At 39.5% G+C, this 20,301-nt stretch overlaps 1 protein-coding gene across 3 annotated transcripts in view; it reads right to left on the bottom strand.

The window, feature by feature from the left end:
- Positions 1 to 885: 885 nt before the first annotated feature.
- LOC129177207 (excitatory amino acid transporter 5-like) overlaps positions 886 to 20,301 on the bottom strand; it is a 54,285-nt gene continuing 34,869 nt past the window's right edge. For 2 of the 3 annotated variants that reach the window (XM_054768065.1, XM_054768066.1), the window contains 4 exons: positions 16,236 to 16,430; positions 10,965 to 11,099; positions 8,146 to 8,245; positions 887 to 6,669 (listed from right to left, as the gene is read on the bottom strand). In XM_054768065.1, the coding sequence (XP_054624040.1) occupies positions 6,403 to 6,669; positions 8,146 to 8,245; positions 10,965 to 11,099; positions 16,236 to 16,430 (697 nt within the window). In that variant the 3' untranslated portion in view covers positions 887 to 6,402. Of the gene's footprint in view, positions 6,670 to 8,145; positions 8,246 to 10,964; positions 11,100 to 16,235; positions 16,431 to 20,301 lie in introns of all 3 variants that reach the window. The other variant, XR_008569591.1, reaches the window with a different exon arrangement.

The raw sequence follows: 20,301 nt of genomic DNA, 5'->3' as shown, positions 1-20,301 counted from the left end.
ACAATACAAGCAGTTGATGTTTGCTAAATACAAGGCAGAAGAGTCCTGATTGTTCTGTCAGGTTTGTTATTTTATTTTATTTATTTTTTTATTTTCTATTTTATTTTATTTTATTTTTTATTTATTTAATTAAATTTTATTTTTATTTATTTATTTATTTATTTATTTATTTTTTATAATTTTCTTTGTTGTGTTTAAAAAAAAAAAGCTTTGTTCTTATTTATTTATTTATTTATTTAGTATTGTCATCATTATTAGCATTATTATGAATGTTCTCTCTTTTTTTGGGGGGAGGGTTATCTCACCGTTATCTATTATGTGTTATCCTGACTATCACTGAAAAGACATGGAATCCAGGAAGTGAACTACATGTACTGTACTAGATGTAGAATGGATGGGGGGTAGGATTAAATAAGCTTTGCTTCTTCCTACTCCTTTTGGACATGTGGAACTGTCAAAGAATGATTCACGAGATGTATTCCATTGTAACCTTCATGTTCAAATAAACTAAACCAAACCAAACCAAACCAAACCATTAAATATGCACACATTTTGTTAACTGTATTATATATTGTTAAATCTATAAAAAGAACAGTAGAGTAATTTGTTTGCGCAAATTAATACAGAATGTATTCTGCACGAGTGCTCCCATCAAATGACCAGTGACGTGCGTTGAGGTTCACGGCTGGTGAGACACTGACTCCTTCGGAGTTGTTAAAAAAAAAAAAAAAAAAGATGTTAATACAGGTTGCTCATTAAGTGGATAACAAGAAAAAGCAAAGAATTATTCACTTTTGTAAAAAAAAAAAAAAAAAAACTTTTTCCAATTTATTTTCTAATTTTATTGACTGAAAAACATTTGTGGTCTTACCTTTTATTTGTATATGAAGTATATGTACCCTATCCTCCTCCAGGAAAAGTTCTGATACTTTGTTGTAAAGGTATTATCCCATTCTGGTGAGCAGTCATTCTTTCATGAACAAATTAATGCATTTGACTTGCTCATCTCCAGCCAGTGCTGTCAAAAAAAACCCTCAAAAACTTGGCTTTTCCCGCGCTGTGGAAAGACGTCAAAGATGCCCACCACCCCTTCAGGATGAGGTGAGTACTGCAGCGCCTCGGCGTGTGGCATGTCTACAGTGTATTTTATTGTCCGATGGGCAAGAATATAGATGTCCCCCTTACGTTAATACACAGGCTGTAGAAAGTCACGGTGCATAATATGTTTTTCTGCAACATATTATTGCCGACATGTAGACAAACGCAAGGTGGCAGGCGCCATGATCGCAAGACTCTAGGCAAGCTGAGAATAGACGCTCACGGCAGCCTCATCTTAGGTTTCTGCCTTGTATACAAAACCAAGCGTATGGTGCGCTGTAGAGCTTTTCCTCCTGGTTGAAAGGCTTCTGTTGTTTTTGGTATTTTTACTCTGTGCCCTACTTTTCCCCCTCTATTTTTTTGGTTGCGATCCAGAGCTCTCCCTCATGGCTTATGTTTTCGCCGCCCATTCCTGTGCACCTTCTGCCAGGCCCAATGACTGAATTCCCATCTGGTCAGACCAGCCCCGTCCTGTGCTGGTGCCACATGCACACCGTCGTTAGGTCGAGACAGACTTGGGACAGTGTGCCTTCATCCACCCCCACAATGAAATAGATTGAAAACAATCAGCAGGTGATTGAAGTGTAAATAACGACTCAACATGTAAATTATTTTTATTTATTTTTTTTTACTGTACATCGAAGCTCAGGCAGCTAATGAAAGGCAAACAAATGTTTCAGTCGAGCTCTGGAAAGAGCTGCGGGGTCACGTTTCCTTGCAACACAGAAAGCGACCATTATGTCACCATGGCAACCTCTCTATCGCTTCGGAGCCTGTTTCATTCGATTTACAGTGGAACCTTATGTAGCATCATCAATGCTATGTCCTACTCTAACCGTCGCTAACTGTTTTAGTGCAAATGGCTGTTAAAGTTACATGTTTGAGCTACATAGTTGTTATTGTTCTGCACAAATAGCGGTAGTGTCTTGTCTGTTTTCGTCTCTCTGCTTCGTTGCTGTGTGACGTTTTAAGTGGTGTGTTGAGTGATGACCTTCCGCGATTTCCAGTGGGTTTGATAAGATGAATGTGAGCTCTGTTCGTTCTCTGCGTAAGAAATAAAGTTGAAAATGCATACATATACATGATGAATGAAAGGGATAAATCAACATTTAAGGTTACGTTTACCTTTATTAAAGACGTGGTTCTCGTCGACCGTCCCAAAGACCATTTTGTACCAGCAAGATCAACCACCACCATTTTCTTTTGCCAAGAGTTATTTCTTGAATTCAATGGTGTTTCCCTCTTCAACAACCCAAAACGAAGCCAAAAAATGTTGCAACTGCCAGCATTTTGAAGGTAAGAAACACTGTTGAATTCACTCATGGCAAAAGTGAAAATGGTGGTGGTTGATCTTGCAGCAACAGCGTGTCTTGGAAAGTTACTATCAATGAAGGTAAAAGTAAACTTAAATGTTCATTGATGCATTTCATTCGTCGTTTATATGCACTTGGATGTGTTTTGTGCATGTAAAACTATAAAACTATAAAAATTTAATTTTGTGTTAACATTTTTGAGCCTTCACTGCAGATGACGTCACAGGCGGGTGACGTAAATGACTTCAGGTTCCGGTTGCCATTTTTTTAGCTAGCTAATAGAATGCTAACTACCAAATTGTTTTCTGATTGAAAACAATACATTAAGAATACAATTGGACTCACACATTGTATTATGAATTCTCTCAAGGGAAAACAGAACAATGATGGTGGTTGATCTTGCAGCAACAGCGTGTCTTGGGAACAGTTACAATCAATGAAGGTAAAAGCTAACCTTAAATGTTCATTGATGCATTTGATTCGTCGTTTATATGCATTTATGTTTGTTTTGTGCATGTAAAACTATAATTATAAAACTGTAAAAATGTGTTTTGTGTTAACATTTTTGAGCGTCAACTGCAGATGACATCATAGACGGGTGACGTAAGTGACTTCCGGTTCCGGTTGCCATTTTGTTAGCTAGCTAATTAGCTCAAAGGATGCTAACAACAAAAGACTTATCTGATTGGGAAAAAAATACATTAAGAATAGAATTTGACTCACATAGTGTATTAAGAAAACAACAAGACTCGCGCCATATTTTACACACCACAGAATGCACGCAAATTTTTTAACGTTGACTGGAAAACACGCTAACGGGGATTGGACGCTAACCAAGGTTCCGCTGTAAAATCAATTAATTTCAAATGCTGATGTAATATCTGTGTGGTTACTCCTCTTCATGCCTCCATCCCACAATCCAAAATAAAATGCTATTTTAACAATGTAACCATGTATTAAATCTGACAAATACAATGAATGTGTTTTGAATTGTTTATTTTTTAAATAAAATAGAACCAGTGTGACTAGACAGAAAAAGAGTGGATACGGCGGGAGACAAACGTAACGCCGAGGGATTTGTGAGGTCTGATTTTTTCGAGGAGGCATTTTTATGATGCAAATGTATTATTCTCTTGAACGCATATTGTTTTGAGAAGCCAAACTCTTTACTTAAATGACCTGGCAACTAAGCAGAACTACGTTCCTCATCACGTAAATCCGACCAGATATGGACTCGCAGGACAAACTGGGGGGGGGGGTAAGTCACTGTTGATATAGTCCACTGCTGATGGGGATGTCATACAACTTCATGTCAAAAAATCCAAACTGTCCCTTTAAATGTTTCAGATCATCAAAGAAATTTAAATGTTAGTCAATGACAACACAATTGAACACAAAATTGAATTTTTAAATGAAACTTTTTATTATTTAGGGAGAAAAAAAATCCAAACCAAATGGCCCTGTGTGAAAAAGTGATTGCCCCCTGTTAAATTAACCCAAGAGCAACAACATCCAAAGAACTGCAGGCCTCACTTGCCTCAGTTAAGGTCAGTGTTCATGACTTTACACCATAAGTAAGACACTGGGCAAAAACAGCCTACACGGCAGAGTTCCAAGATGAAAACCACCGCTGAACAAAAAGAACATAAAGGCTCGTCTCAGTTTTGCCACAAAACATCTTGATGATCCCAAGGACCTTTGGGAAAATACTCTGTGGTCTGACGAGCCAAAAGTTGAACCTTTTGGAAGGTGTGTGTCCCATTACATTTAGCGCATTTCAGAAAAAGAACATCATACCACCAGTAAAATATGGTGGTGGTAGTGTGATGGTCTGGGGCTGTTTTGCTGCTTCAGGACCTGGAAGACTTGCTGTTTTCTGCTGTCTACCAAAAAATCCTGAAGGAGAATGCCCGGCCAACTGTTTGTGACCTCAAGCTGAAACCAACTTGGGTTCTGCAGCAGGACAATGATCCAAAACACACCAGCAAGTCCACCTCTGAATGGCTGAAGAAAAACAAAATGAAGACTTTAGAGTGGCCTGATTAAAGTCCTGACCTGAATCCTATTGAGATGCTTAAAAAGGCGCTTCATGCTGGAAAACCCTCCAATGTGGCTGAATGACAACAATTCTGCAAAGATGAGTGGGCCAAAATTCCTCCCCAGCGCTGTAAGAGACTCATTGCAAGTTATCACAAACACTTGATTGCAGTTGTTGCTGCTAAGGGTGGCCCAACCAGTTATTAGCTTTAGGGGGCAATCACTTTTTCACACAGGGACACATAGGTTTGGATGTTTTTTCTCCTTTAATCATAAAACGTTTCATTTAAAAACTGCATTTTGTGTTTAGTTGTGTTGTCACTGACTAATATTTCAATTTGTTTGATGATCTGAAACATTTCAGTGTGGCAAACATGCAAAAATCAGGAAGGGGGCAAACACTTTTTCACACCACTGTCGTTGTTATTCCCCATAGTAGTTGCCCCATGTGTGTTTACTTACCTGTTACATGTTGTGCTGTCATTTTTGAGTTAGCATCGTGATTGTAGATAGTGTTCTTTCTAGTGACCCCCAGGTTAATTTCTTTAGCTAGTTCGGTGTTGGAGTTTGCTTCCCCCCCGCAAGTACCACTGAACTTGCCAGGACTTTGCACTAGTCTTTCCTGTCGAAGTGTGGGCTACAAAACATGATGGGCCGTGAGTTTGAGACCCCAATTAAAATAACACGCATGTTTCTGAACTGTGGGAGGAAGCACCCGGAGTAAACCCACCACGGTGCCCCAGAACCACCCTGCTGTTTAGTTGTGTGGTCATTATAGGATCGCAAACAACGACAACTCTAATGATGGCTTTTGTACAGTGCTGTATATGACACGTTCTCCGAACCTGCTGACGAAGAACCCGACAAGGGAGTCAAAATTTAAAGTTGTGCTGCACTCAGAACTTGCGTATTTCTTGCAGTGTTCAATCACTGCCACGCCATACAAATCATGTGGTAACTAATGTTAAGGTAATGAAAAATTAAAACCTTGCACTCAGACATTCATGATAATTGGACACAACACGATTTGTAGATATCAATACATAATTAACTTAATTTGCCCCCATAACTGTAGCCTAGCTTCTTGCTTTGCAGCTGGTGTGTGTTAGAAGCAAAAGAGAAGGCGTTCAAGACGCTTCCCATGCTAATTCACGCACGTGATGGAGGAGGACCCGAAAGGGAACAAATGTTATTGGATTTCCAAAGTTCTGTGTAGCCGAAATTGCCTGCATATTTTGAAAAAAGCACATCAGTAAAGACTTCCACTGCAAATCATTTTACAGGACGCAATAAGAGTTCATATCAGAGCCACTTTAGTCACGAAAAGACCAAACGTTACCCAAGATCCATTTTATCATCATTATACCGCAACAATGTAACAATTGGAATGTTCATTTCACCGATGACTAGCAATTTCAGAATATACACAGAATAGAAGATCCATGTAAAGATCACTGCAGGTTGGGAGAACGTGTCATATAGTTGTGTTTAGAGTCCATGGATAATTCAATTCTGCACACGTAAAATAGAAAACGTCGATTTAACAGTATACTATTTTATAGCTGAACAGGTGACACAGAATATACAACTGACGCTAGTGGACGTTCCAGTTTGTTTTTCTCTGTCCCCAGAAGGATGGAAAAGAAAAATATCTGATAAAAGCTTTTATGTTGTGCTCCTTGTGGGCTGACTCACTGCCGGGAAAATGTCAGTGAGACCTTGACATGCACAAGCACAAGATGCACCTCGCATCTGGTACCAAAAGATCCATGTTAGATATGTACAACTCACAAACACACGATCAAATGTGGGCCATTTTAAGATACTGTAAAAAAAAAAAAAAATCATCCACTCTGCACCCCTCTCTGTTCTGAGAGCTGGAAGGTGTGCGACCTTGGCCACTTCATTAAAAGAACAGGCTGGTCCTCTCCTGCCGGTCCAGCAGCTGACTGGGCTATACGTTCGTCTCCAGGCCGTTCATATCGATGGAACAGTGGTCCTTGTCCCTGTGACCTCTCTTCTGGTGGGAGGAGAGAGCATGTTTCTTCTTCTCTATCGGTCGGATGCCCTCCTCGAGTTGGATCAGACGGGCCACGTCCGGGGAGAGGTGGTCATGCTTGCTGCCCGGTGGGGGCGGCTGGTAGCAGCCATTCTTCTGGTTCTGGTAGGTCATCATCTGCTGGATGCTGATCATGGGCTTTGTCTCACAGATCAGAGGTACCTGGTGGAGGTCATGATATGGGAAATGGCTTAAAATGACACATCATGGAAGGTCTTACTTTTGTGGCAGCGAACTTTCAAAACCTGTGACAAAATCATTTTGTTCATATGTGCACATTTTTATTATCAAATTAGAGCCAGATTGGAAAAAAAAAAGAATAATCTGAGATTTTGAGAATCAAGTCTGGAATAAAGTTGGAATGTTACGAGTCATCGTGTCGTACGTGTCAGAGGGAAAATAGAGCATACTGTAGCTCTTCGGTAAGGAAGGAAACGTCTTTCTCAAGAATAGTCGTAAATTGACGAGAAAAAAGTGGTTAATTTACAATAAAAAAAGTTGCAAATTTAGGTGAAAAAAGTCGTAATATTACGAGAATAAAGTTGCAAATGTATGAGAAAAAATTTGAGAAAAATAGTCGTACATTTACAAGAAAGAAAGCCATACATTTCTAACAATAAAGTTGTTCATTTACAATAAAGAAGTTGCAAATTTAGGAGAAAAGAAGTCGTAATATTACGAGAATAAAGTTGCAAATGTATGAGAAAAATTTTTCGAGAAAAAAGTCCTAAATGTACTTTTCAATTTTAAAGAATAAAATCGTTCATTTTCAAGAAAAAAGTTGCAAATTTAGGAGAAAAAAGTCGTAATATTACAAGAATAAAGTTGTGAATATATGAGAGAAAAGTTGAAAATTTACTAGAAAAAAAAGATGTAATGTTATGGGAATAAAATCCTAAATTTACGAGAAAAAAAGTTGGAATATTACAAGAATAAAGTTGGAATATTACAAGTCTTCGTGTCAGAGGGAAAATAGAGTATAGCTCTCCAGGAAGGAAGGAAACTTCTTTCTCGTAAATTTACGATTTTATTCTCATAAATTTCGGACAATGAAGTCATACATTTTCGAGAAAAAAAGTCGTAATAAATAATGGAATAAAGTTGTAAATGTATGAGAAAAAAGTCGTAAATTTACGGCAAAAAAGTCATTACCTTTGCCCAAGGCCAAAGGTCTTACAAATTCACCACTTTATTCGCATAAATGTACAACTTTTTTTTCATACTGTAAATTTACGACGTTATTCTCGTAAATGTACTTTAGTCTTGCAAATTTATATATATTTATATATAAGTAATATCATTACTTTTTTTCTCGTAAATTTACAACTTGTTTTCTCGAGAATAAAAGTATAAATTTACGACTTAATTCTCCAAATCTCAGAATTTTCTTTCCCCCCCAGTGTGGCCCTAATACTCCGTCGTATATTTTGGCCATTTTTGACGATGGCATTTGTCCCCGCAAGACCCACCCACATCCTCCCTTCTTCGTTTACACTGACAGAGGCGTGGACGTGTGATGATCAAATGAATCAAATAAACTTTCTATTGAACAATTCAGCCTGATGGAAAGAATGGAAATGACTATCATTTTCATGTGCAGGCCCGTTGTGACGCACAAAGAAAGCTGCAAACTCTCACCTGTTCGCCCTCTTTAATAAAATCTTTTCTGCAGATGTGCGCCATGATACCTGTGGCCAGGGCATCACCCATCACGTTGACCATGGTCCTGAATCGATCCCTGTAGGATAAAATCAAATGGCGCTTTACAAGTCATGTAGAAAAGAAAGCACACATTACTTGATCCGTGTTTTAAGATTTTAGATGTAAAGATGCGTTTAAAAAAAGCTCAACCGGACAGGGACTGCATCACTGCAGACGTGTCCATGTCACGCTCCAGCCTTCCCTCAGTCATGAACAACACCCTGAGATACTTGAGCTCCTCCTGACCCCACTCCCAACCCAGAGGGAGCAATCCACCCTTTTTGGGCTGAGAACCGTGGCCTCATTTGTGGGGGTGCTGAGTCTCATCCCACAAGCTTCACACTCAGCTGCGAACCGCTGGTAAAATTACTGCTGTTTTTTTCCATTTCTGCCGGTTTCAGCTTTCTTGTCGTTCTCATACTTGTGACTTTATTCCCATAATATTTTGACTTTATTCTCATAACATTATTACTTTTTCTGCAAACTAATTTTCCCCAAATTATTTGTTCAATTGCTTTTTTGTTTCTCATGTTACGACTAAAAATAATCTTTTTTCTTTTGATATTTCAACTTTGTGCTACTAAAATGACTATTTTTCCTCATAATAATACAACATTATTCTGAAATTTTATCTTGTTAGATTTCAACATAACTTAAAAACTGACTCTTAATATTTAATACTTGTAAAATTACTGCTAATTTTTGCTGTGGTTGTTTTTTTCCTTGTTAAATTATACTTTTCCAATGTGCCAAATGTTGCAAATGGCCCCCCAGCTGCTCTTTGGCCATCCCTGACTTACGTGCATGCGGCGGAAGATTGTGTAGCAAGCTTCACTGATGAAAGGCAATGTCACTGTTGTTGTTTTTTGTGAACTTTTTGCCCTCTTTTCGCCCATAATGTCTTCCAAGGCTATGGCATACTCTTCTGATTGCAGTGCATCAAAAGAAAAGGAAAGTTTTCACCATGGAAGTGAAGTTAGACATTGTAAAGTGCTCAGAAAGTGGAGCAATGCCGACCAACATTGGCCACATGCTTAGTCTAAACCAGGGGTCGGCAACCTTTGGCATCAAAAGAGCAACCAAATTAACCATATTAAAACCCACTTGGAGCCACAAAACTCATTTGACCACTAAATTAAAGGTAAGGCTACATACAGTGGTGTGAAAAAGTGTTTGCCCCTTCCCTATATCTTATTTTTTGCATTTTTGTCACACTTAAATGTTTCATATCATCAAACAAATTTAAATATTAGTCAATGACAACGCAACTGAACACAAAATGCAGTTTTTATATGAAAGTTTTTATTATTAAGGGAGAAAAAAATCCAAACCTACGTGGCCCTGTGTGAAAAAGTGATTGCCCCCTAAATCTAATAACTGGTTGGGGCACCCTTAGCAGCATTTATCACACCAAGTCTTCCAGGTCCTGAAGCAGCAAAACAGCCCCATACCATCACACTACCACCACCATATTTTACTGTTGGTGTGATGTTTCTGAAATGCAGCGTTACTTTTATGCCAGATGGAATGGGACGCACACCTTCCAAAAAGTTCAACTTTTGTCTTGTCAGAAATTGATCATCAAGATGTTTTCTGGCAAAATTGAGACAAGCCTTAATGTTCTTTTTGTTCAGAAGTGGTTTTTGTCTTGGAACTCTGCCATGCAGGCCGTTTTTGCCCAGTGTCTTTCTTATGGTGGAGGTCATGAACACTGACCTTAACTGAGGTCTTAAGTGAGGCCTGCAGGTCACTGGATTTTGTTGTGGGGTCTTTTGTGACCTCTTGGATGAGCTGTCACTGCACTCTTGGGGTAATTTTGGTTGGCCGACCACTCCTGGGAAGGTTCACCACTTCCTTGTTGTCGCCGTTTGTGCATAATGGCTCTCACTGTGGTTTGCTGGAGTCCCAAAGCTTTAGAAATGGCTTTATAACCTTTTCCAGACTGATAGATCTCTATGAATCTCAGTTAGGTTATGTTTTAACAGGGGGGGGCAATCACTTTTTCACACAGGGCCATGAAGTTCTGGATTTTTCTCCCTTAATAATAAAAAGTTTCATTTAAAAGCTCCATTTTGTGTTCAGTTGTGTTGTCATTGACTCATATTTAAGTTTGTTTGATGATCTGAAACATTTAAGTGTGACAAACATGCAAAAACAACAAGAAATCAGGAGGCGGGCACACACTTTTTCACACCCCTGTATGTGGTTCTTTTAAGCGTATTGTCTCGTTCCTATTCTGTCTTCCTGGCGGAGTGACAAACCACGACTCTTGCCAACCTGGCAATTAGTGATATTTCTTAAGCCTTCTCCACCGAAGTTGGATCAACATTCACACTGAAAGTGTTGTAACACATCGATCAGTTCCAGTATCACTTTCCATGCCGCTTTTGTTGCCATAGTTCATTAGCGACAATGGAAGCTAACAAGCAAAATAGCTGCCCTTTCCACTGCCCCTAGCACTTTGACGCAAAACTTTGAAAGGCTCATGAGTGACTACACAAAAGCATCAACCAGAGACACAGCAAAAGGACAAAAGAGCCGCAGGTTGCAGACCCCTGGTCTCAGCCATTCAGCTGCGATGGACAAATGTGGTATCCTCGAACATGTGAAGGGATCTGCTCCTATGAAATGGACAGCGATAACCAAGCAGCGTGGTGGACTTTCTCCTCCCGATGAGTCTGCCTCTCCCTTCCTTGCAACGCCCCTTCCAGTGTGCAATACTACAAAAGGAACGGAACAGGCGTACTCGTACTTACAAAGCCCAGTCAACAGCAATTATGAGAGTGATATCGTCGGTCGGCAGGCCCACAGAGGTCAACACGATCACCATGGTAACGAGTCCGGCTTGCGGGATTCCGGCTGCACCGATACTGGCTGCAGTGGCAGTGATGCTGAAATAGAAGGTGCATTAAAAAAAAAGTATACAATTGCTGTACAGTGTCGTTTACAATGTATTCAGAGATAGATAATACATTATCACGTACTTTACATAAATACAGTCACTGTTTTTTCTGGTAAATGTTTAGTTTATTTCGAGGTACATTTAGAAAAGGAGTAGAAAGAAGCAGAAAATGTACCAGATGAGTGAATTGGGGGATAATATTAATTGTGACGCTCTACGTGCAACAATACAAACTGCAACAATACGAGCAATTCATTTCATTTTCCACCACTTATCCTGCTGACGGTGAGACGCAGCCCATTTGAATGAATTACAACACGTGATTTATTCTTTCCATGTTTTCACTTTCTGTCATTGTCCTCCTCTCAGTGATGGAAAAAGGCAGCGTCAGCTGGCCCGTTGGGCCGTACAGGCAGATGCTAAGGGTTAAGTGGCCTCCAGGGGGCACTCAAATTGTGCGTGTTCAATATAATTACGTTAAAACTGGTAATTACAGCTAACTCTTAAAATGGTAACGCTCACATTGATTCAAATGTAAAGCAATGCCCACTTAATACTTAGAAATGATAATACCAAATAAGCCATCATTTTTTTTACATAGTTCTGCATATAGGTTTTATATATAGTTATTTATTTTGCATAGTGTAAATGTAGCTTATATTGGAGGGGGGCGTTAAATAAAATCATGCCTCAGGCGCCATTCTGGAAAAAGGTCATAAAAAAATAATCCCATTTTTTCCCCCATGAACACAACATCTTTCTTGAACATATATTATTTAAACAAATTCTATGCTCAAATACAAATATATTGGAGTAGGACCAATTTAGGTTCAACAACGTATTTGTGTGCAAATTGCTTGTTCCCCGACATAGTTTGAATATAAAAAATGTCTGGCAAAGTTGCAATAAATGCATATGCCTTATGGCAGGAAAGCATTTTGAATATTTCATCCACTGCGGACATGGACGTAACTACTGTATAAACCTCATTGCACCAACTGAATCATTTCAGGCTGGTGGGAGAATTAAAGGTAGTATATTCATAGAACATTTATGCAAAGGCATGGGCAAGAGTTAACATGCCCATTACTCATACAAACATCCATATATATTCATATATGTATATATATATATATATATATATATATATACACTGCTCAAAAAAATGAAAGGAACACTTCGAAAACACATCAGATCTAAACTGGGTGGAAAATGATCTTGAATATCTTTCCTGATAATAAGTGGGTGATGTATTAGTAACAAAATGATGCCACATCATTTGATAGAAATGAAAATGATCACCCTATAGAGGGGGGAAATCAAAGACACCCCAAAAATGAAAGTGAAATACTGATGCAGCAGACTGCTCCATTTTGCTAAAATGTCATTGTAGCAACTCAAAATGATTCTCAGTAGTTTGTGTGGCCCCCACGTGCTTGTACGCATGCCTGACAACGTCGGGGCATGCTCCTCATGAGACTACGGATGGTGTCCTGGGGGATCTCCTCCCAGATCTGGACCAGGGCATCACTGCGGTACCTGGACGCATGGAGGAGATTCCAGGAGACAGGTAGTTACTCCAGGAGAGCTGGACAGGGCCGTGGAAGGTCCTTCAACCCTCAGCAGGATCGGTATCTGCTCCTTTGTGCAAGGAGGAACAGGATGAGTACTGCCAGAGCCCTACAAAATGACCTCCAGCAGGCCACTGGTGTGAATGTTTCTGACCAAACAATCAGAAACAGGCTCCATGAGGGTGGCCTGAGGCCCCGACGTCCTGTAGTGGGCCCTGTGCTCACTGCCCAGCACCGTAGAGCTCGATTGGCATTTGCCATAGACCACCAGAATTGGCAACTACACCACTGGTGCCGTGTGCTCTTCACTGATGAGAGCAAGTTCAACCTGAGCACATGTGACAGACGTGAAAGGGTCTGGAGATGCCGTGGAGAACGTTATGCTGCCTGCAACATCATTCAGCATGACCGGTTTGGTGGTGGGTCAGTGATGGTCTGGGGAGGCATATCCCTGGAAGGACGTACAGACCTCTACAGGTTAGATAACGGCACCCTGACTGCTATTAGGTATCGGGATGAAATCCTTGGACACATTGTCAGAACCTACGCTGGTGCAGTGGGACCTGGGTTCCTCCTGGTCCACGACAATGCCCGACCTCAGGTGGCTAGTGTATGCAGGTAGTTCCTGGAGGATGAAGGAATTGATACCATTGACTGGCCCCCACGTTCACCTGACCTAAACCCAATAGAACACCTCTGGGACATTATGTTTAGGTCCATCCGGCGCCGCCAGGTTGCTCCTCAGACTGCTCAGGAGCTAATGGATGCTCTGGTCCAGATCTGGGAGGAGATCCCCCAGGACACCATCCGTAGTCTCATTAGGAGCATGCCCCGACGTTGTCAGGCATGCGTACAAGCACGTGGGGGCCACACAAACTACTGAGAATCATTTTGAGTTGCTACAATGACATTTTAGCAAAATGGACCAGTGTGCTGCATCATTTTTTCACTTTCATTTTTGGGGTGTCTTTGATTTCCCCCCTCTATAGGATGATCCTTTTCATTTCTATCAAATTATGTGGCATCATTTTGTTACTAATACATCACCCACTTATTATCAGGAAAGATATTCAAGATCATTTTTCCCCCGGTTTAGATCTGATGTGTTTTCGAAGTGTTCCTTTCATTTTTTTGAGCAGTATATATATATATATATTTGAGCGGTATAGAAAATGGATGGATGGACAGTATATATATATATATAGCTGCCGACTACGGCAGCTCCGTGGTCGGCAGCCAAACAGCACAGGATGCCGAGGGGGGTGGGGGGCAAAATTATTATAATTCTGGCGTGACAAGGGAGACGAGTCATACAGGTCATATGGGTTTTATTGCCAAAGGATTATGAGGGAATGGGCACAGCCTGAAGCTATGGGCAGAGGTCTGCTTAATGTTATTACATGCCAACATACAGCATCACTCAATCAGAGGGACGCACTGCTTGTCCTGGAACTGTGCGGGCTTTTCTACCTATTCCAAAGGTGTCCGTCGACAGGTGCACCGGGAGACAGAGTGCTGCTATTTGTGTGAGCAGGGGTGTTGCTGTGGCTTCCAGACTGATTTGGCAGAAGTCCGATCAGACTAAGAAGATCACAAGGCATAATCCGTGTGATATTTACATATATGTGTATCGAGCAAATCCCATATTTTTGCATAACTGAGCAAACTGCCGATTAATTTGCATGCAGAATATGTTTTTGCAACATATTTGCTTTGTTATATTTGGAATATGTGGGGAAAAAAACAGAGTTTTGCCCACAAGCATCTCTAATGCTTGCTAATTTACACCTGATATCCTTTTTTAGGTTCGGATAAAAAATAAAAAAAAAACTGTAAAAAAAAAAAGCTAAAAAGCGGTGAAAATGTCTTTAATATGCTATCAATTTTTAATAATAACTGATGGTTGTATACCTTCAACTGAGTCAGCCGTGGCATAAACTTTTCCCCAATTAGAAAATGGTAATCTGGTACACGTTAAACCCCAGAAGTGATAGCTGAGACATGGGAAGGGGAAGGATTAAATCAACTGTGCTTCTTCCTACTCCTTTTCGAGCCTGTTGTATTGCGCTGGTTTAAACCTAACGTACTCCAATCAAACTTTGCAGGTGAAAATCCCAGGCCTTCTTTTTTTTTAATTTTTTACATTTTTAAATATATTTTCAAAATATGTTGTTTTATATTTTTATATATTTTTATTAAAATGTTTCAATATATATATTTTTTACTTTATTATTTTATTTTATTTTTTTCTGCGATTAGCTGGCGATCAGTGCAGGGTGTAGCCCGCCTCCCGCCCTAACTCAGCTGGGATAGGCTCCAGCATACCCCCGCAACCCTCGTGAGGATAAGTGCCATAAAAAAGTGATGGATGGATATATTTAAAAAGAAAATCTTGAAAAGACACAACAGCGAAAAAACAGCAAAAAAAGAACAGCAATTTTTTCAAGAATAAAGAAAAAAATGAAGTAAAAAAAAAGTCGTAATGTGAGAAACAAACAAAACAAAGAATAAAGTTGCAATTTGAAGGAAATTAGGTTGGGTAAAAGTTATAATATTACAATAAAGTCAAAATATTAAGAGAATAAAGAAATAACATTAAGAGGCAAGAAATGTATGAGAAGAAAGTTAAAAATTCAAAAAAAGAAGGAAAAAAGAGCCGAAAGTGTAATGGAATGGGAACAAGTTCATACAAGTAATATGCTCTGTCGCCGAGCAAACACAAATCTGAGATGCAGGCTGTTTTTTTTCTTTAAATATAAAAATGCAGCCTTTTTTTCAGCATGCGGCCCTTGGTGGAACAAGTTTTGACACCCCTGTCCTAAGATGTCGGGGTGTAAGGTTCACTTAACACACAACTATGCTAGCTGGCGTCCGCTCCGCACGTTACGCAACTTAACGATTCCTATCTAAAGCAAGCCTTGTTTCCACCGAGCGGTGAATTCAGTACGCATTTTTTTTTTTTGGAATGCAATGAAAAGAAAATTTGAAAAAGTAGTAAAAGAGGGGCTTTTACACGGTTTGTGTAGTTTGTTTACACGTAACGTCAGTACTGAATGTGTCATGTGTATCCTGTTTGTTTAAAGGCTCCCTTCCCTGTCGATTTCAGGGACTTTCAAAATGATATCGGATCCCAGTGGTGCACTATAGTGAGGTTCTTTTGATAAAATACACCATAAATAGTAAATTTCCCCGCTGTGGGATAAATAAAGTACAAATAAATATCATATATATTATGTGCATAGTTAATCTGCATTCTTCTCCTCTTGGCCGACATGCTTGGAGTTCGCAGCCTCTGTTGCGATTGGTCAGGACTAAACAGCACTAAACTGTCCTGCTTTGAAATGTATATTTTTCACAATTCTTAAAAATGGCTGTGCCGGCATACGAGACAGAGTCAACTCTTACCAAGAAGACGCTGTATGACTTAGCTGTTGGTGTTCTTTCCGTGGCAACTGTCGTTATTTGTTGTGCAACTAAGGTGACATTTAAAAAACACTTTGGGTACCTTGAAGGTAGAAAAACGCAAACACACTTCAACTAAATGCTCCGCTTACCTAATTGTGATGATTTGCCCGAAGTCGAGCTCGTAGTTATTGACCTGGGCAATAAAGATGGCCGCCACGGCTTCGTAGAGGGCGGTGCCGTCCATATTGATGGTGGCCCCCACAGGCAACACAAAGCGGATGATGCGTCTGTCAATGTGGTTGTTTTCCAGGAGGCACTTGAAGGTGATAGGCAGCGTGGCAGAGCTGAAACAAAAAGGACAGATATGTTTGTACATTTACGTGCTGTTTTTCAACCAGATATTTGTGCAAAATGGCCGAACTGTGATGTAGCCGAAATTGAAACCAAAGCCAGGTTAAAGTAAGTCAAATTTTTTAACCTACGGCAGTTGGTTGACATTTTTTTTCCTCAATTTCTTTTCATTAGCCTTTCTTCCTGTCTTCAGGTACGCGTAGTATATATAGCCGTTGCCGCACCCCTCTAAAAAGTGAAAATTAAGCTTGTGTGCCTGGAAAGTGAAAGTCAGAGTTAAGCTGGTGCGAATGAGAACAGTGCATCAATTGTGTCATTTTCCACGAGTCATATTCAAATTTGGATTGTGCTATGTGAGTGTGTGCGTGTGTATCGTAGAGGGTGAATGTCCTCTATGGAAAGTTATTAGATTGACAAAGCACTGAGCTATTAGACTGTGTAATAGCTAACAGTTATGACCTGTGATTCCGGGGTTGGGCAGTAGGGGGCAGTGGCGTTTGCCTGCAAGCTACAGGCAGCACAAGAGAGGAGAAGAGCTGCCGAGCCATGTTGGCTGCATTGAAGTGTGGAGTGTGTCTTGCTGTAAGGCCAGGGTGTCCAAACGTTTGCAAGTAACAATTATTTTCTTAGTCTGTTGATCTCAAGCTTGTTGTTTTGATGAATCGAGTAATCGGTTAGGCCCTGGACGGACCAAATCAGTATGAACCAAACAAACTTGGTGGTTTGGTCCGCAACATATCAGAAAAGAGGCAAAAATGTCAAAGCTGATGTACGTGAATATCTTGTTTTGCCCAAAACACAAAGATAAGAGAGGTCTGCTTTCATGGATGACTAAGCAAATTAAAAAATGTTCACATTTGAGAGGTTGAATTCAGAGGATAATCACATTTTTAAATAAAAAACAATTAATCAAATACCAAAATAGCTGTTGATTAATTGCGTAATCGATTAACCATCGATTAATTGTTGCAGCTCAAATATAATCAAACAAAAATGTACTAAACGAGTGTTGAATCCAGGTTAATACTGCCATGCTTTTATTTTGAAGCTTATTTTGCAACAAACAGGGGGTCACTGTGTGCACGTTTTAATGCTGTGTAACCAGACAGGAGCTGCAGTTGTTTTTGGAATCGTGACGCGATAGTGGCGGTATTAAGAGGTGGATTGGGACGCCTGAGCCCCCACTGAAGGCCCAGGTGCCAAATGCGCTGGCCGCCACTTTTAAAAAGTTACTACGCTTCACTCGACGCACAGATGTGAGCATATTTGAATGATACTCCAACGCCGCTAATTCCCGTTAGAGAGGTTTAAGGCCATAGCTTAACCAAAAGGCAGCGGCTCTCAACATTAAAAGGGTCGTAATCAATTTAGCCTATACCACACATCAATAATTCAAGGTTGATAGCATTTTCCACTCCACATTTCCCTCACAATTCAGCACAAGGGCAGCATCCTGTGCTCTACTCAACCACTGATGTAGAATTATCGTGCGAGGCAAACAGCAGGTGCTATAAATATACTCTTGAGAGGAGTGATGCGTTCTTTCATGTGAGCGTGTCCAGTGAGACCAGAGAAAGTCGCTAGTGCAGGGGGTGTCCAAACTTTTTCCATCTACTGTAGGCCGCATACTGAAAAATCAAATATGAGACGGCCACTTTGATATTTTACGTTTTGTAAACGGACATGCTAAGAAGTTATATTTCAAGAAAAAACAGCATGCGTCTCAGCTTTGTGATACATGTGAAAAAGCCTATTAGTAGTATGAACTTTTCTCCTAAAATTACACTTTTTATTTTGCTTTTTTCCATTTCTGTTGGTGTTTTTTTTCAAATATTTACATTAAGTTTTTCTTGTAATGTTATGACTTCATTCCCATAATATTTTGACTTTATTCTCATAATATTAAAGGGGACCTATTATGCTTTATTCCTCTTTTCTGACCTATAAATCTTGTTACAATGTTGTATTCTCGTGTTAAACGATGCCAACGCGTCAGATAATGAGGTTTGCGCGTTTGGAAGTGAGACCTGGAAGCAGTTTTCGACGTCTCTGCACGCTGTGTTTTACAGTTTTTTTTTAACACAGAGTTCCATTGAAGTCAAGGCAACCCGGACTTCCTTATATGGGCGTGCCCAGCACCCCCGCTCTGCTTCGCTCTGTTCACGGTGTTAGCACGTGGAGCAATGGCTCCCAGGAAATGTTTGTTCCGGTGTGCCTAAAGAGGCAAGCATCAGGCAGAAGTGGTTGGAGTTGCTGATTCCCGGCCAGCGAGAAAAAAACACGCTCATCTGTCAGCGCCACTTCACACGGGGCTGTTTTGTGAACATGGGACAATACCAAGCTGGGCTCTCCACCAAACTGCTGCTGAAGTCTGACACCTTTCCAGTGTTACTGGTCGGGTTGAAGAGTCAGAAGAGCAAGCTGTCAGTAACAATTTATCAGTGTCCTAACTGTATTTATTTTGTGCAAGTAATCGGACGAAAGGGGTTCAGCAGCTGTGCAGAAGTCCTCGGGAACGCTTGGGAGTGTGACCAATCACAGCGGTGAAGTAAATTACACAGACCGTTTGGGCGGGAGGCAGGAAACACCGCAGGAAGAGTTGCAGAGTCTGGAAGATCTAGAAAGCTTTCTGTGCGGGTTATCGTGTGTAGCTGCTCTATAGGAGTCCAGAAGCCAATACAAAGGCCCGAAAATTGTAACTTTAATAGCTTTTTCCCAAACAAATTTTCAACTTCATTCTTTTATTTTGAATAATATAAAATAACATCTTTTTTTCTTTAATATTTCAACTTTATGCTTCTAAAAATGACATGTTTTTCCCCCAGAATATTATGACTTTATTTTCGTAAAATGACAACTTTTTTCTCATACTATGACTTCATTTTCCTAATATCATAACTTTTTGCCAAACTACATTTCTAAAATTTGCCACTTCTTTCTTTATTTTGTTTCTCATAAAGTTCCGACTTTAGAAAATCTTTCATATTTCAACTTTATGCTTCTAAAACTGACACGTTCTTTCCATTAAATATTACGACTTTATTCCAAGAAAATGACAACTTTTTTTCCCCATAAGGTGACAACGTTTTTCTCATATTATGATTTTATTTTCCTAATATTAATAACGTTTTACCAAACACATTTTCAAAAATTTGCATTTGTTTGTTTTGTCTTGTTTCTCAGAATGTTCCCACCTTAGAAAACAACATCTTTTTTCTTTAATATTTCAACATTATGCTTCTAAAAAAATTTTCCTATAAATTTTATAACTTTATTCTTGTACAATGACAACTTCTTTTTTTAAATTATGACTTTATTCTCTGATATAACTTTTTCCTAAACTATTTTGTTTAAACTTTGCAACTTTATTCTTTTGTTTTGTTTCTCATAATGGTACATTTTTAGAAAATAACAGCTTTTTTCTTTAATATTTCAACTTTATGCTTCTGAAAATTCCCCTGCGATTGACTGGCAACCAGTCCAGGGTGTACCCCGCCTCTCGCCCCAAGTCAGCTGGGATAGGCTCCAGCATACCCTAGTGAAGATAAGTGGCATAGAAGATGGATGGATGAGCTTCTCAAAATTACATGTTTTTTCCTCAAAATATGACTTTATTCTTGTAAAACCACAACGTTTTTCCCATAAGATGACAACTTTTATCCTTTATTATGACTTTATTCACCTAATATCATAACTTTTTCCCAAATGCATTTTCTAAAATTTGCACTTTCATTCTTTGTTTTGTTTTATTTTTGATCATATTACCACTTTAGAAAATAAGAGTTTTTCTTTAATATTTCATGTTTATGCTTCTAAAAGTTACATGTTTTTTTGCACAGAAAATTACGTCTTTATTCTCATAAA

This window comes from Dunckerocampus dactyliophorus, chromosome 2 (assembly GCF_027744805.1).
Source record: "Dunckerocampus dactyliophorus isolate RoL2022-P2 chromosome 2, RoL_Ddac_1.1, whole genome shotgun sequence".
NCBI classification, from domain to species: domain Eukaryota; kingdom Metazoa; phylum Chordata; class Actinopteri; order Syngnathiformes; family Syngnathidae; genus Dunckerocampus; species Dunckerocampus dactyliophorus.
The sequence above is the reverse complement of the archived record's forward strand: the minus strand, read 5'-3'. Positions and strand labels throughout refer to the sequence as shown.